Source organism: Motacilla alba, chromosome 3, assembly GCF_015832195.1.
Source record: "Motacilla alba alba isolate MOTALB_02 chromosome 3, Motacilla_alba_V1.0_pri, whole genome shotgun sequence".
NCBI lineage: Eukaryota > Metazoa > Chordata > Aves > Passeriformes > Motacillidae > Motacilla > Motacilla alba.
This window is the reverse complement of record NC_052018.1, coordinates 105,582,758-105,596,233: the sequence shown is the minus strand read 5'-3', so window position 1 is coordinate 105,596,233 and position 13,476 is coordinate 105,582,758. Positions and strand designations below refer to the sequence as shown.

Sequence of the window (13,476 nt, the reverse complement as noted above, 5' to 3'; positions counted from 1 at the left end):
GGAATTTTATCTCCACTGCAGACAGTTGTTACTTTTCTTAGAGCCAGAAAGAAAGACAAACTGGGAGCCAACCAATGGTGCAAGATGCTGGAAATTAGAAAAGTGAAATACTCAGCTCTTGGAGTGTGGCTTAGCACAGCAGCAGGTCACTTCTAGTGAGTGACAGCAAATGATCAATAACATCCTCTGCAAACACTGCCGGTAGTGCAGACCTGGTTTTGTTGCCATTTAGGAATTTGCAACCTGCTAAACACTCCCATTAGAAACAGACCCTGCAGTCCTAGGTCCCCTGAAGAGGTGAGTTTTGTGAGCTTTATAGAAACTCTATGTAGTTAAATCTATACATCAAAGAAAGAGATGTCCTGAATACTGGTGAAAGGAAAATCTCCTTCAGAAAGAAAAGCAGAACCAGAGTCTGAGAGTAATTGATCCATATGCATAGTTAGCAAAATAATCTCCTTTTTCAAAGTGTTTATTGGAGAGCTTTATATATACACAGGGTATGTGCACACCTATGCACCTGCATACAGTAAGTGGAGGCATGCATTCCAAATTACAGCTGTTTCACACAATTCATCTGAACTAATTGTGCATCCAGTGCATATCCACATCCAAACCGGTATCGACACAAGTTAAACACTGAGGATTAACAGGGTAGAGAAGAGACAGGAACACCTGAATGGCCATTCCAGAAAGCCAGACGATGAAGCACGACCCTGGCATCAGTCAGCGTCCATCAGGGCCTACAGGCATGGACAGAGGACAAGTACAGGTGGAATACAGACCTCCTCTGCTGCATCCTCTCCTCCTCGGGCACGCGGAAGGAGTAGCGCCGCTTGTTGTTGATGTTCCGCACCATCTGCTTCCGGCTGTTGTCCGACGTCTCAGGCACCACCAGCTCGTCCCCCTCTGAAACCAGCACAAAGATGGGGATGTAGCAGAGCAGTTCCTTAGCTAACAATGGAATTTGAGTTTCAACACTCTACCTCTGCTCTGCTAGTGCTGGACACCATCCCCTTCCCATCAAACCTGAACAAACATTCTTTGGTTTATGGGTTTCCTTGGCCACTCTCTACTACTCTGTTATGTAGCAACAGACTTACACACGAGCTGCACACACCTGTGTTCTCAAAACACCACTGATGCATTCTTTGAAATAAACATTTTGGTGGCCAGGAAGGGAATCTGAGTCTTGTCTCAAAATTCCCACTGAAAATCACTAGAACAGTCTTGCTCTGCCAACTGTCTGGAAACTGAATGCAAGATTCTCTTTCATTCGTTCCCTGCTCCAAAGAGAACACTGCTTTTGAAATGTTTGAACATTGATGTATCTTGATGCAACTGTGGGAAAAGGGAAGATTTTTCCCATGTGTGTACATCTGGGCAAGGGATCTTTATTAAAGACAAGAAAAGGCAAACAGTGATAATCACACAACAGCTGTGTGACGCTGAATGAACGTCGCAACTGTTCTGTCTCGTTTTCTATATATGGAGACTGAAGTGACACTTAATAAGCTCACTGCTCACTGACAAATCAGTTCTGTATGGAACTCAAATCTCTTCTTTCCTGAAGATAACTCTAATGTTCAGTCTTTATTAGACTTGAAAATTCTCTAGACATACTTCCAGCATATTCCTCCTCTCTACCACTGCCATTCCTTTCATACTAATTTGCTGGCAATAGAAACAAGCACTGAGACAGTGCCAGCAGCAGTGCATTTTTCTAGAGTGTTTATTTCCACTGTTTTCAGGAAGTTGTTAACAAAAATTTATAGCTTTTGCTTGTTGAAACAGAGCATGTCCCCTCTCCACCGAAGAGGTTAAACAATTTTAAGGAAATGCCTCAGTAGCATGCTTATGAAATGGGCTCTAAAAAGTAAACAAAAAAGTCAGAAAGACTCGTAACAACAGTAGATTTTTGAAGCTAAAATTGTGGCCCACAGTCATAGCTGGCCCTAATAAAAAGTTACGAATACACAGTATTATTTAAAATGCCTGGGAAACATTTGTTTAGGTTAAATATAGTATTGATTTTAATCTGGTGCTGCCAAAATGACTACTGAAGTTTTTAATTGTGCAGGCTTTTTTAGGCAGTGTTCTGGCAGGTGATCCCACATTTGGAGGGAGCATCCAGTCATTCTAGTTTGTAGTTCCAGCCTTCATTCAAGTCTTCATTGAACATTCAAAAGGCAAAAAAAGTTCAGAGAAGAGACAGCATTGCAATCACTGTGGAATCCACAAGCTTTGGCTTTTTCCCAACTTAACAAGCACATAGACATTTAAGATTCCTTTACGAAACGCACAGATGCAGACAAATGCTTTTACTAAACAAAAATGTGGATAATGAATAATTGGCTTCTCTTTACTTACCTGCCATTTTGTTTTTGAAATATATTAATCTGACTGTCTCCAGGCCTAAAAGGTTTAGTGATCCTTCTGTATTCAAGGGTCGTACCTGAAGCAAGGAAAAGCAGTCCTTGTAACATTCTCAAGAGTAACAATTTAAAGTCATTAAAGCCACAAAGAAGAGCTCAAAAGAATTTTAAACTGTTTTTTTTGGAGAATGAGTACAGACGAGGTTGCCTAAAATTCCACTTCAAGACACAGGCTTAACACCATTCCTCCAGCATTTAAATGAATAGTTGTGTTAAAAGTCTACTTCATATATCAACTCAATTTTTCCATTAGATGTGCAAAGCAATAAGCTGAGCTTTTACTTTGTGTTAATACCATGTCACAATAATGCTCTGCAGCTTGATAAGGGCACACACAGACTGCTAAAACCTACTGGTATTTGTGATTTCCAATATAAAAGTGAAAGAGGCATTCCACACTCTGTAAATTGTGTCAGAAAGAATCTTCATAATAAATGGCTATTTTTGAGACTCCTAAGTGTAGTAATGTTGCTTGCTGAAAGTAGCTTCATCCATTAAAAAGGAAGTCTTGAGCCAAATATTAATCAAAGTATTAAATCACATTCTGCTGTGTAGGGAAAAAAAAAATGCTCCAACTGCTTAATAACTCAAAGTTTGGACACCAGAAAGAACTTCCCCATAAAGTCCAGACTGGTCTCTCTTCAAGATGGTTAACAGCTGAGCACCTTGATCTTTGCTTTAAGTATCCTCACAGCACTGTCAGAATATCCTGGTCTGCATCTGGCACGTGGGAAATTGATATGCAGAGACTGAATGACCAACACAAGACCACAGGGGCAATGTCCTGCAGCTCTGTGTCACTGGAAGGCCAGAAAAGCAATTGTGTTGACCCTGATACAAAGCTGAAGTCACTCTAAACCACAAGGAAAAGAACTGACTTTCCTCTTTTCTTTCCAAATACAGCTGAGCAAACACCTTCTAAATACCAAGGAAGTGTCAGTTTTCACAAACATCTTCCTTTTGATAAGAGATCCAAACTGACATCATCCTGTTTTTGGTGTTTCTACTGCTTGAAACAAAATGTTCTAACCCTGTCTGTCTACCATATGCTCAGGAGCAGCAGGAGATAGATTTTTGAAGGCCTGTGTAATTATTTTAACATCCACCATCCTCTGGCAATAATCACAATCAGTCCCAATGAAGCCATATGTAATTAATGCCAATTAATTCCTCTCATTATTACAACAGTATCAGTAAATCTAACATAGCCATAAGCTCCAGATTGACCATTCATCTAAAACACTGCAACCATATGAAAAACACATTTTCTATCTTCTATTTCCAATAAAAATGCATGAGTTTCTTTGCAGTAGCTCTTCTTTTAATTCAATTATGTTCCCACAAGCAGTTTTAATGAGCAGTATTGGTTCTGGCCATACTCCTTGGCCCATACTGAAATGGGAAGTTACCTTTTTGAGAGGAATAGTTTGAATCCACTCCATGGAGTTCACGTCGAAGACATCAATTGCATTTTCACTGTACACAGAGAGGTATGGTGCATTGTAACCTGGGAGGGAATGATGAGGCATTGTGTCATCTGCTTTTGGACACGGCCCAATATAGACAATTTCTTACAGTTTAACCGTATTTATTTAATAAAACAAAACCAGTGCTCCACAATCCAACAATGAGTTTGAAAAATGTGCTTTAACTCAAAAATGACCAAGAAATTTATTCTGAAGACAAACCAGCACCACCCAAAAACTTACAATCTCCATGACTTTTAACTTTGCTGAAAACCTAACTACTTGCTAAATTGTAAGACATTATAGTTTACTCTGCCAAATACTGATGTATTTCAAAGGTTTTTTTCCTCTTAAAAGCCCCATTTTTAATAAGAGCTCACATATTGTAAATGATGTGGTAGGAAAATACTCTGCTCTATTTAATAACTGCCAGTTGAATGAACTGAGCTCTGAGCCTTTGTACTATGCACTAAATGAGCATCACTTGGAACTAAGCACCATGACACAGTCATAAAAGTCCTGTTTCCTTGACTTTAATTCTCTCTTCTCATTTTCTGGATTGTAAAGAGAAATCTTCTGCTACTTTTCTGGCACATTTCCCCAGGATGAAATTTGTTTCACTGGGACCACTCCTAAAGGAGAAATCAGTATTTCCATGTCGGCAACAAGACTGCCACAGTCTGCCAAGACTAACAACAGCATCCAAGTTGTGTTTAAATGTAACAGCTTTTGCTATAAAATACACCTCCATTCTGAGCTGGAAATCATCATCATCAAATCCCTTCATTTCAGGCAATCAAAAAACTGTCACAAATAACAATGGCAAGTATAGATGAACTATGTGCGAAAAATACACATTTTTCAATCTATCACATAACCTTCTGGTTTGATTCATTCATTGTCTAAGTCCACTGTAATAATCAATCGTGTAAAATTGCTTGAAACCCAGAAGTGGCAAACACCCTGTAAATGTTGCTCCCTTTATACTCAGAAGGGCCTTCACTCAAACAAGTTGAAATATTCCTCCCCTTCACACTGTGACTGGACTGCTGCCAGAGTGATGTAAGGAAGCAGACTATTCAAAAAATCAACACAGAATTTGGCTTCTTCAGTACTCTGAGTGCAAATTTGGCTAATCTTTATCTGCATTCAGAAAGACTTTAAAAAGAAGAAGAAGAGCAAGAAAAAGAAGAAGAAGAAGACGACAGACATTCAGGTTTGTTTTTTCCCCTTGAAACTGTCACAGAGGTAAAGCCCCAGCTTTGAAATAAGGTGCAATAAATGTTTAGCAGACCTTAGTGGAAATGAAAATCTTGAAAAATTAAAGCTTTTTTCCTTAAGGTTACGAAATATATTTTTATATTGCCTCCTATGCACTGTATTTTGGAAGGGGAGAGAGAGACAGGAGGGAAACTTAGTGACTTTTTGAAAAAGGAGAGAGGAGATGAAAAATAAAGTTGTTGACAAAACCTGCTGAGGAAGAAAGAATAAACAAATAAAGAAAAGACAAAACAGACTAGAAAGTAGGAACAAGTACCATTAGAGAAAAGCAAGTCAAACTACCAGATCCTAATGACTCTCAGCATGAAGAAAGCTGGAACTAAGTACAATCACATTCCAAGACTTTAAATAACAACAGTCCAGCATTGGTGGTAACAAATACATAAAGGTCCCATTAGCCTCTGTGGAACCTGAAGCTTTTGGCTGTTTTAGAGTTAGAAATCCTGACTCATGACTCCTCTTTGTTCCAGCAAGTATAGGTCAGTGCCAGAGTTGTTGAAACTAGAATAAATGAAGATTAAACCCCCTGCCTCGTTTAAAAATAGTGACAGGGGCTGAGAGTATTCATTAACCTGTCAGGTAATTAGCCCAGAACTCCACCTCCTGTGGATATCAACACAAGCAGAGATCACTTCAGACACACACACAGGGAGCACAACTCACAGCAAGAAGATGGAGTTGCGGGCCACATCAACTCTTGCTGCCTGGATCTTCGGCCCTGGCAGTCGACGTAAACCCCGACGCTGCTAAAACACAGCAGGTATTCTTTATTTGAGATCTCGACTGCACAGATGGCATCAGTTGGCTGCTGTGAGATAAATGAGAGCGTGTGGTCGTCCGGATGGAGCAGGCTGTACGGGCTGCCCTCTCCATGGAGGGGGTATTTTAGGAAACCTGACTGGTAGCCTACGCAGAGACGGTCGCTGAAGATGGACATCCACTGGACGTTCCCCTGCACCTGGATCTCCTTGATCTTTTTGTGGCGCGTCTTGCTCTGATTGAGTTCGTAACAGAGCACCTGCCTTTTCATGGCCACACACAGGCAGGTGAGGGCTCCGTGGCGCACGTGTCCAGAAACGATGGCCTGGCAGCCTTTGGTCTCTGCCAGCTTATAGAAGTCAGTCTCCCTTCCGTCCAGGGCGGCCATGGGGAAGAGCCGCACGTGGCGGTTCCGTCCTGAGATTACGGCAATGAGCTGCTCGCTCGGGATGAGCTCGATCTGATGAACCTTCTTGTTGTCACCAACACGGATAATCTCTGAAAGAAAAATCAAAACAAGCCCCCCCACAAATTCAAGTAAGTAATGGTGAAGTGGGGATTGACTGTAACGTGTATTTGTAAAGATGAACTAGGAAAGAAACCCAAGTGTGGATGCCACGAGGCAGAGAGAGAGAAACAGCAAGCGTTTCTCACAGCAGCTTGTGAGAATTTTTAGGGAGTTGTAAGGATGTGATAACTTGTTAAGTATAAGCAATCTGCAGGTGGTGTTTTTCTCCTTTGTCTTTTCGTTCTTCTCAAGGTCGGTGTATGAGGAAGGTGTTTTTGTTTGTTAGCCAATCAGACAGAATGCATCGTATCACTCTACAGAAACCACGCGGTTCTCTTGAATAAAGCTTTCTTTTGCTCTTTCTACAATACTGCCTCCTGCCTGTTCCTGCGTCATTCTCAGCACAAGAGTGACACCCAAGAAATCCCCTTTATTGCTTCCCTGCAGTATTAAAAAGCACAGAATCAAAACTAGTATTTTAATAACACCAGATGGGGCAACTCTGGATAAACCTTTGGCTTTTCCTCATCAGAAATGGGAGGAGCAGATCTGATGCAGTAACAATTGTATCATTTCAGTATTCATTGCAAAAACAGTTCACAGCAAAAAACTACTGAATCAGTGAAAAGCCTCAGAGCTGAAGCATACAACTAAACATGTCATTTGTTGAATTAACTTGGGCAATCTGTTAGCACATCTTGCAGTACTGCACAGAAGTTTTCACTTCCAGTACCAAGGAGGAGGTTACAGAAAGGATTAAGCCATGATTCTTGCTGAGGTGCACAGCAGGAAATTCAAATGAGGGAGTTTCCTGCTGAATATACAAAGGAAGTGCTTCACCGTGAGAGTAATTTGCAACAGGCAGTCCAGAGAGATCATGGAACCTGTGTCCTCCAAGATTTTCAACACCCACCTGGATAAAGCCCTGAGCAACCTGGTCTGAAATCAGTATTGAAACAGTTGGGGGGAAAAATGGGGAAAAAAACTTCAACTGCACTCCAAAACCTTGTTATTGGAAAGGATACCCAAACCAGAGAGCACAGAGAACACCTCTGTGTCTGGTCTCTCATGGAGCTGTTCAGCTGGTAATGTAGTAAATCATGAAAAATGAAACTAGAAGATACTGAACAGGAAAAAGATGATTTAGTATTAAGGAAATTATTACCAGTTCCTAGTTTCTTACCATCTTTGGTGACATGCACAACAAACAACCCTTCTTCATTCCCCAGCGCTATTCTTTCATGGTCTATGACATTAAGAAAAAAAAAAAAAGTTATTTTTCTTTGGAAGTACTTTATGAATCACATAAACAATAGTGATAATTCTCATTAACAGAGACAGTTTTTATAATATATTGAAATAATAGTATATAAAGCCTAACATAATATATTCATATATTTAAAAAAATTGGCAACCTCCCAATCTTTTAAATTTCTCAAAAAAGAAGTATCTTCCCATTTCTCCTGTTAGTTAAAGTAACAGCTTTAAAGAAACATAATTTTTAACAAACTGTTCAGAGAACTGACTTCTAGCATCAGCTTTGAAGTAACTATATTATTATATTGAAATAATTTCCATAATCAGAGTTTAACATCTTTCATGCAGTAGTATTTGAAATTACTAAATTCAACCTCTGATCTTACTTACATCTTCTCTCTGGTCCCACCAGCAGATTTTAAAGTGAGTGATTTACACCTACTCTATGGTGCTAATTTTGCCCAGTTAGGGTATTATGTTTACAGACTAACGAAAGAGCAATGTCCAATTCTCAGTCAAAATTATTCGTAATTATGAATATTGGTGAATAATTATGAATATGGGTGAATAGAGGGAATACTCTTAAAAGTATTCTCTGACAAAAGTGCTGGGTACTAACTTGCACTTTTAGGCCCACACACATTTCCATATGGGATAAAACCATTACCTCTTACTCTCTATTCAGTACATAACCATCTAACAAATTTTTTTCCCCTAAAAATTCATGCTTTTGGCATACCCATTTTTCTTAGAGCTTTCTTCTCAATAACTTCATACCTATGATTGCTGCTGACTGTGTTGTTTTGATGAGGGGCAAGGTGCTGTCATAAGCTTCTTTGGGAACATAGACTGAGCGGTCTTTGAGTTTGTTCTTCTTCAAGATCCTATGCAACTCGTTCAGCACACCCACCCACTTGCTTTTTTCATTCTCACCATCTGCTAGAATCAGGATCGAACACTTGTTACTGGATGCAGAGAGCTGGGAGGCTGTAACCTGCAAAAAAATCAAAACATTGTTTTAAGTCATAAGTGATGAATAATTTCCTCATGATCGTTTTTACAAGGAAATCAGATGCTTGTAAATGCCCTTTTCATTAGTTGTCTGAATTAAGGAAGTAAAAATTTCTCTTCAGTTAATAGAAAACACTCTTATCCTAATCAAGAACCCAGCAGAAAAACAGATGGGAATATTTTAAAGAACAGAGAAAATGTTGGCTTTATTTTAAGTGCATTTGTATTTATTCTGTAATTCATGAATGTCTGCTCTAAACAAGGTAGTCAACTGCTTCTCACAGCAATTTTTAAACAAAAAGCATTTTTATAAAAGTTTTCTGTATTTTTAGGAGCTATAGATTTCATTAAAATTTTTTAATGCAATAGGAATGGCTTTCATTGAAAGAATGCTCTGCGATCCTTTTCATACATTTGATACAGCTATTATAGATAAAATGGAAAGGCCCTTTTGTAGGTTTTATCTCCTCTCAGCACACTGAGTGACGAACAGTCTAAAAACTGGAAAAACAACAACTGAAATACACAGGCCCAGTAAAGAAATGATAGTGGAACTGATAAGACATCAAGGAGATTTCACTGAGGTCAAAGCTGTAACAGAGTATCTAACAAAAATATTAGAATAAGCCAGTGATGGCAAAATCCTGATACCAGACACTAGACATAAATTTTGATGAGCATTTTGCCCTAAATTTCTATAGTGACTATCTGATGAATGGGAGTTTTCAGATATCCAATGCATATGTAAAAAAAAAAATGTATAAAAAATAAAGACTTCAGCAATAACCCAGTCAGTTAAATTGAGAAGCAGAAGGCAACTTGAGGAAATGAAAATGTACAAAGTCACGATGAACAGAAGAATTTCAAATGACTAAGAAGAAATGGAGGAAAATATGTCTTATTGTGAAGATGAAAAAATACAACCCACATGGAGATGATTGCTTGTCTAGATGTACCAGTGCTATTTTTACCACATAAATTATATATGTACAGAACCCTATGCATTGCTGCTGCTGCCATGGATTCTACAGGGGCAGAACTTGCCAAGGAAATAAAATACTGGCAAGCTGTCACAGCACACATCACCCTGGGAAAGCCTGCACATCTGGGTTAGGAGGGTCAGAATGTAATACTCACCCTAAAGATACAGGGGATATCTTTCCGATTTGCATGGATGACATCTGAGGCCAAGACAGAACTCACTGAGAATTCTTCATCCCTTATGGAGACCATAAACATAATTGGAAAAGAGTTAATGAGTAAAATCTGAACGTTTGGATTTTACTTTTTCAATAGCCTTGTTTAGTGAAGGAAACAAGTCAGCACTGAAATATGATTTTTAAAATTATCCTTTCATCTGTATCTGAAGATAAAACTCACAAATGCAATGTTGCGTAATTAATTCATGGTAAATGCTGATGGAGATAAATCTATTCAGATATTCTGTAACTGTTTTTATTCTGTATAAATTAAAACCTTTAAATAAAAAAGTCCAATTTAAAAAATAAGGGAACAAAGAACAACCTCTCCAACTCTCATAAAAATCCAAACTCACCTAGAAGCTACAACCTTCAGCAGTTTGGGGCTTCCTGGATGAATTAACTTAGATCAGAGACAAGCTTTACTTAATTGCTACGTCAGATATTCTCAGCCTTCAGTGAGGCTGGTAGTATTTCAGTAGTACTGAAGATAGTGGGAACAAACTATTCAGCCCTTCTCGAGCAAAAATTGTAATACATTTACCCTATAACAAAGTTTTATGTCTTTCAAAACTCCATTCAATCCCAAAATGGTGTTATTTTTAATGCTTTGTCATTCCAGATCTTCTGCACAGCTGAACAGATGCTCTTTGCACAGGATGTAGTAATGGGAGTTTAAACATCCATATAGGAACAAACAAGTGTAGTTCAGGCTAACTCCAAATAACTGCAAACTGCTGTTCTATTTTTTTATCCCAGAAAATTAGTGCCTTTCAACAAGGATTAAAGGGTTTCATAAAAGCTCTGGAGCTTGCTTACTGATTTGACAAAAAGGAAAAGCAGAACAAAACCTCCCAGTGCCTCTGCAAAGCTCCCACCAGCAGCAAACAGCTTACCTCATGTCTATGACCTGACTCACTACCACGCTGGGCTGAGATGCTTTTCCTTCTGCTACATCATACAGGAAGAGTTTAAAATCACAGATCACTGCCAGCGCTCTCTGCCAACCTTTCTTTACTCCAGCTGGCTTTGGGACCTTTAGGAAAATAAATTCTGATCAACTCTCTGTACGTTTAGATGCAACCAAAAAAATCAAACAGCACAAAAATCAGTTTGCTCATCTGGGCTGGGAAGTTTTAATTCAGTAATGATGTTAAGCAACATTTGCAAGAGCCCAGGAACAGTAAGACCAACAAACACAGACAGACAGACAATATGTTACTTAATAAATTAATAGCATCCCAGATTCCTTCTTCTCATTCCACAAATTTATTCAGAGCTGTATTAACAAACATGGAGACAAAAACTCGTCTCTAGCTGGCCACAGATTTATGGCCAAAACTATGGTGAGTAAATCTTTTAAAATTTCTGTGCTAACATCCACACCAGTAACCACAGACAGTACTTGCAGAAAGACTCAAAAAACTCACAGACCCTGGAAGATGATCTGATCTCCAGAGTGGGAACGGCTCAAGACCAACCCAAAGCACACTGACCAACAGAGATGGAGAAAGGATCACTGCTGACAATGCTAAGAGTTGCTTTGTGAAAATTCAGGTCTTAGTTTCCAAACTGCTACCCTAAGATGTAATTGAATCTATCCCCCCATTATTCAACGTAATACCAGCTCTGGAAAACAATGAATTTAATGTAAGTGCCTCAAATGCAGCTGCCTCCTACTTACTCGGACATGTCCTTCATAAGCTGTTCCTATGCCTTTCTGTGGATCTATTCCCAAAGGTCCCTTAGTCTGCTCAGGAGGGATTGGACACACTGCAGGAGCTTTGTCTGCACAGGTCACGTGGCAGGAGAATCCACACACTTGTGAGGAGAAGAAACAAAAAAAATTTGATGGTTATTTCTTGTGCGGTGCAAAAGTTATGGTAATGATGATGAGATTTACAAAGAAATTCCCTTTCCTTTTTTGACCAGCATCTGAATAATCTCACTGAACTTTGCTACAGACAGAAATATAAGTCTGCACACAGCAGAAGTTCATGTTTTTATCTGCTCTAAATCCCATATTTCTCTTTTTCAGATAGTTTATGGATACACCTGCTTTCACCCAGATAAGAAAGAGCCTAATATAATCTCTATTGTGTCCTCTAGGCCCAACTCTACTAGTAAACAAAAAACTGGAACATCCTTTAAATAATAAGCATCATTCTGTGTGCGTACAAACAAGAATAACCGCCATTCAGTACCAATTCTGCTTCTTTCTGGAATAAATCAGACTAGATGTCTAATAAATTTTGCCCTGCAACATAAAGCAAAGCTGGTGTCAATATACCTGACCCCTCAGGGGGCCACCTGTGGCCCCTTTTTGCTATTTTGGATACACTGAGCTAAGCTCTTCTACCACCAACTGGAATAAAGTGTCCCCCAGATAACTCAGCAATCTCTTATGTATGTTCAAAGTGTTTGGCTTCTACTCTTAAAGACTGAAGCATGAGAATATACTGCTATTTAAAATATAAGCAGAAGACTCTTGCATCACCACACTACATTTCCTGTGCCATTTGCATGTGTAAGAACTTCAGCTCACACTCGTTTGGCTCTCCCAAGTGCTTACCTTCACAAGTACATCCCTGTCGTATCAGACCAACCATCAGGGACGTGCACTGATTGCATTTTGTTGGTGTGTTAAACGATTTCACTACAAACTGGTGAGCTTTAGGCTGTGAAAGGAGCAGACAAGGATGTTACCACCTGCAACACTTCTCAAGCACAGCTATTTCTTTCACAGACAAGAGTGCATAGGTGCATTTCATAAGGCAGCTTGTTTCTGCTTGCTGAAATGAGATCTGAGCCAAAAAAAAATTCCTTATCACTGTGCCCACTGTTGATAATTTAAAGAATCCTCTGTAAACAAAGCCATGGAAACTGGACCCTGTCTCAGAATACGAGTTTGCTTCCATTGCAGATAGGAAAGCTGCCCAAGTGATTCTGTTACACTTTAGAAGTTGAACATGTATCATCATGTGCTCAGAGGGCACCTGCCTGTCACCAGGTGAATACATAACAGTATTTTCTAAGCTGCAAATTCCGTGCTCCATTGTCAGGAGTACTGCCTTAGGTAAAAGAAAAATAGCAGACTTCTTCAAAATTTTATGCCAGAAAGCCCTGGCAGAGCCCCTTTTATTGTGTTTAGCAGGGGCAATTCAGAACACCCAATCTAAAGCAAGAGCTGAAGTTGATAGATGAAGTTGATTTTGAAAGGATTTCACTTTTTTTTTATTATTCCTTGGGAACACAGAGTACATGAGTAAGTGGTTTCATTCTCTCCTCAAGGGTGGCCATGCTGATGCTGCTATATAAAGGCTAAATGCCCACATAATGTGGCAGGATGACTCACAGATGTCCTTATACAAAATCCAGGAAGCTGCTTTTGCTTTTTGATAAAAACTCCCAGCAAAAAACTGGGAGTTAATAATAAAGAAAGGCCAGAGCATACGGTCAATGCAAATTCTGTCCCAAAGAAACCTGACCGTGTATGTGATGTCAAACAGGACAATTTTGCAGACTGCCTTGGAGAGTAGGTATATTAAAATTTTACTCGC

General features: G+C 39.3%; 1 protein-coding gene across 11 annotated transcripts in view; it reads right to left on the bottom strand.

Annotated features, from left to right (window-relative positions):
- The window catches only part of CDC42BPA (CDC42 binding protein kinase alpha), a 182,526-nt gene that overhangs the window by 19,018 nt on the left and 150,032 nt on the right, over positions 1 to 13,476 (bottom strand). For all 11 annotated transcript variants that reach the window (XM_038132509.1, XM_038132508.1, XM_038132515.1 and 8 more), the window contains 10 exons: positions 12,489 to 12,594; positions 11,601 to 11,737; positions 10,813 to 10,952; positions 9,855 to 9,936; positions 8,484 to 8,700; positions 7,633 to 7,695; positions 5,846 to 6,439; positions 3,845 to 3,942; positions 2,371 to 2,455; positions 786 to 909 (listed from right to left, as the gene is read on the bottom strand). In XM_038132509.1, coding sequence (XP_037988437.1) covers positions 786 to 909; positions 2,371 to 2,455; positions 3,845 to 3,942; positions 5,846 to 6,439; positions 7,633 to 7,695; positions 8,484 to 8,700; positions 9,855 to 9,936; positions 10,813 to 10,952; positions 11,601 to 11,737; positions 12,489 to 12,594 — 1,646 coding nt within the window. The remainder of the gene's footprint in view (positions 1 to 785; positions 910 to 2,370; positions 2,456 to 3,844; positions 3,943 to 5,845; positions 6,440 to 7,632; positions 7,696 to 8,483; positions 8,701 to 9,854; positions 9,937 to 10,812; positions 10,953 to 11,600; positions 11,738 to 12,488; positions 12,595 to 13,476) is intronic.